Source organism: Loa loa (genome assembly GCF_000183805.2).
Source record: "Loa loa unplaced genomic scaffold supercont3.617, whole genome shotgun sequence".
Classification (NCBI taxonomy): Eukaryota; Metazoa; Nematoda; class Chromadorea; order Rhabditida; family Onchocercidae; genus Loa; species Loa loa.
Window position 1 is genome coordinate 1 of NW_018108797.1, and position 3,988 is coordinate 3,988.

Consider the following 3,988-nt stretch of genomic DNA (forward strand, 5'->3'; position numbering starts at 1 on the left):
CATTCCTGTCTATAGCAATTAAATCATATTAGTTAAATCATATGAAATAAACTTCATTTGTTGTATTTCAAAAGCCATTTATTTTTTTTAAGCCAAAAACTTCATAAATCCAAAAATATAAAATAAATTCAAATTGTCGTTAGTTGATGACAATCGACTGGATGCAATGTTACTTAGTGTATACTGAAATAGATCGATAGGGTGGGTTCATTTTGTGTATCGATGAACTCAGATGTTTTTGAAAAAGCCTCAGGCAGTTTGAGGGTAGTATTATTGCCTACAAAAAATTTCTAGCATTTGTTACAAACATTGAAACGAAGTTTGAACTCCTGGAATAGTCCAATTTGTTAGGAAGTAATTTAAATTTACTATTCTCAAAACAACTTATATTTTGCTAAAACCGAAGGTACTTTTTGTTGAAGAAATGTTTATTTTGTTTCAGATTTTTGCAAAAAAAAATCGAATCAAACGTTTGTTAGCTGAGACCATCCTCTTGGCCAAGAGCTTTCATCATTCAGATCATTTGGATATGGTAATTGATGTGGTGCACGATCACCGTGTCGCCAGATAGCTTGTACATAAATAAGGCTTTCTTCTACCTTTACATCCGTTCTCAATATGAATCCATTACTGAACGTACAATTAAATAGAGAAAAATGCAGTAGAAGAAATAAATGAAGTAAGGTTAACATAAAATATCTGAAAATATTAAGAATTATTGACATTTCATGAATATATTCAACTCGAAAAAAGTAAAATTCGATTTACAGTAGTGAAGGAAAGGAATGGAAAAATAGTAATGTAAAAATTGCTTTTCTAATTCTCTCCTAATAGCAAAATATTTTTATTTACTTTCAATAGCCCTACTTTTTTTAATTTCTTTTTACCTACCGAAATTGTTATATTTATCCTGATAAAGACAAAATTTTGATGTGAATTTGGTATGCGACACATAACTTTGTGCTTTGATACCTATTCAACAATAACCAGTAAATTATGAATTCTTATATTGTCGATCATATGACCTTGTGATATGGTCTTTAATCTTTGCGCCAATTTTTGAATGGGAGGGCACAAACTCTGGCAAATTCGAATTTTTTTTTTTTTTTGATTTGGATGCTACAAAATGGTAGATGATAAATAGCAATCGGTGAATGAAAATCAAGAATTACCGTTAAATACTAATCTGAAATATCTTTACAACGAAATAGGCCGTTGTCAGCAACGTTGTCAACTGCTATTTTATATATTATCATCGTTATTTTAACCAAAGATTAGTTTATAACCTAGTAAAAATGAGTATTCTAACAAAAATTATTAAATCATTTCAAAACGCAATTTTCGACAAACAACTCCTTTAATTTCTTTTCTTCCTCAACTGATTAGATATTTTGCTTATCAAATTTTGATTGGGAAAATTCGGGACTTCCTTATGATAAATGCTCACATTCCAAATAAGGAAAGCTTTCAATTGTCAATTATATCCTTTTATTTTTTAATATATCAAATATATTCTTTTATTTACTTAGTGTATACTGAAATGGATCGATATAATTGACATGAATTTTTTTTAGTAGCTTCGAGAAAAATCTGTCAAGCATACGTATATTATGAAATATTAATGGCCAAAAAGTGTCAACCAAACTTTTGCACATTGTATTTCATATTTGTGACCAATTCGATTCCATAAAATCACTACTTGACATATACATATCCATTATATCATTAATTAATTATACATGCATGTTCTATATCTCATAATGTCATGTGTTTTCTGACCAATTCGATTCCATAAATCACTACTTGATATATTCATATCCATTATATCATTAATTAATTATACATGCATGTTCCATATTTCATAATGTCATGTGTTTTCTTTTAGCGTAGTACCGGAATCATTCTTTGATCGCATCATGATAACCTGATCCTGTTTAGGAGGCATGATAAAATGAGCATTCTCTCCGATATAATTATGGATTTTCGGATAACAAAATGTTATCATTCATTAGAATACTATTTTCCAATTCAAATTCTACAACAGATTGTTTACTTTACTGCCTTTTCATTAACAACTCAGTTAACATTTATACATTTTGCTTCTGTTACCTTCACGTACGTCATGTCGATCTGATTTGTAATATGTCAACCTTTTCACCATTTCATAGTTGGTGAACCGTAAAAATATTAACTGGAAGATAAGTGACATGAATGAATTCAACTAACTTAGATTACAATGACACTATTAGATCTTTATTTAATTTTTCACAGAGCAATATTAATTAAGTGATTTAAATCTATTTAATCAACTTGGATTTAAATTTATGTTAGATCTGAAGGTTCACGAAGTGCAAAAAACATCGCAAATCAATTCCGTATTGCAGTTGCAGAAATGCAGCAACAATTTCGCGTTATCCATAACTTGTATTCTAAATTAGTTGAATCGTTGGCGTATTCGGCAAGAGCATCAATCACTGCATTAGCATACAGAGAAGCAATCTTTCGTTTTAGGAAAGCCTGGATAGTATAACATTCAAATTAAAAACCAATGCTTAATAAAGTTTTAGCATGCTGTCAATTTAAGTTTGAAAGATTTGGCGAGGAATATATAAATAAAGCTGCTAGTAGTTTGATAATTAAAAATAAATCTGTTTTTTTTTGATTTCATTTCTGGCTTAATAATTTTTTTTTCAAAAGCATAAAGGATTGCAGAGACATTTCATTTCAAGTAAATTTAGGAATGATATCAGTGAGCAATGCCAAAACCTTTTAACTCATCCGGAAAGTTTCAAATTCGAACTTAAGCAAACTCATAGGAATCATTGGAATTGGTGCTTTCGTAATTTTTTTCACCGCTTTTGGTGCGGTTGTTGATGGAAAATTTATGGAATAATTCCGGATGAAATTAAATGGAATTGAAGGCTTTTTAAAGTTTTCAATTATTTTCATCATAAACTTTTGCTTGCACGTAATTTGTGCTTAAAAGAAATTGAATTTTCCAAAGTGCTAAGAAATGAAAACTGTGAAAGTTAATGAATTCAAATGAAAAACTAAAAAAATTTGACCTAACGCAAAATTTTTTTTTTAAACAACAAATTTTTTCCAGAATTTATGAGAAAAAATGCAAATTTTTACGGCAAATAGTCAATTATTTAAGAAAATTTAAAAATCGCTGCCAGTCTATTCAGATGTTATCATAAATTTTACATTCTTCTTTGAAATTGAATCTCCTTGAAATAATTACTAAACAGGAAATAAAACTGTAAGTGAAAGTAATCAAAAGTGGAAAATTAGCGCTGAATAATCTATTCGAAAAGTATTGATTATCATCATTAGGAGAATCACTACGCTTCTTTTTAAGGTATTCCAGACTTACGCGTATTTTTCTCGTATTCAATGATTGAGGCAAATCAACCAATGATGTCCTTCGTTGTTGACCACAAAAATCGCTTATGTTTGTTATGGACGGTTGGACATATAAATGGACTATTCATGCATCATGTTTTCAGGGCATAGATCCAACAGTGCTAGTAAGTAATGATGCAACATTAATCGATCGACCTCCGTGAATCCTGTCACTCTTCAGGAATGATACTTCAGTTACTTTGTTTTGGTTTAAAGGATAGAATTATTGGCTGATGATGTCTAGAACATGGTGCATTTCAAACGATTCAGATAGCACTGTCTGTTCCAGTGATAATTGTCAAGCAATGATCAAAATGATGTATGGTTGTTACGAAAAAATTAAGTGAATTGATAATTTCTAGACATTTATGCATACCTCTAGTGAATTTTCCTCGTTTTTCTTTGTTGTGATATGTTATGTCTAAAATAGAACATGATTTCTTGGATATCAAATGGGGATAAGTGACCGTGTGATAATATCAGGTATGAATATAAGTGACCGTGTGATAATATCAGGTATGAATATAAGTGACCGTGTGATAATATCAGGTATGAATATGAGTATAAGTGACCGTGCGATAAT

The 3,988-nt window shown here is 29.8% G+C and overlaps 1 protein-coding gene across 1 annotated transcript; it reads right to left on the bottom strand.

The window, feature by feature from the left end:
- Nucleotides 1–464: 464 nt before the first annotated feature.
- On the bottom strand, nt 465–954 carry LOAG_13299 (hypothetical protein; the record flags this gene model as incomplete). Its single annotated transcript, XM_020448667.1, has 2 exons — nt 465–599; nt 892–954. The coding sequence occupies 2 exons, from the start codon at nt 952–954 to the stop codon at nt 465–467; spliced, it is 198 nt and encodes a 65-aa protein (XP_020301209.1).
- Nucleotides 955–3,988: the final 3,034 nt, after the last annotated feature.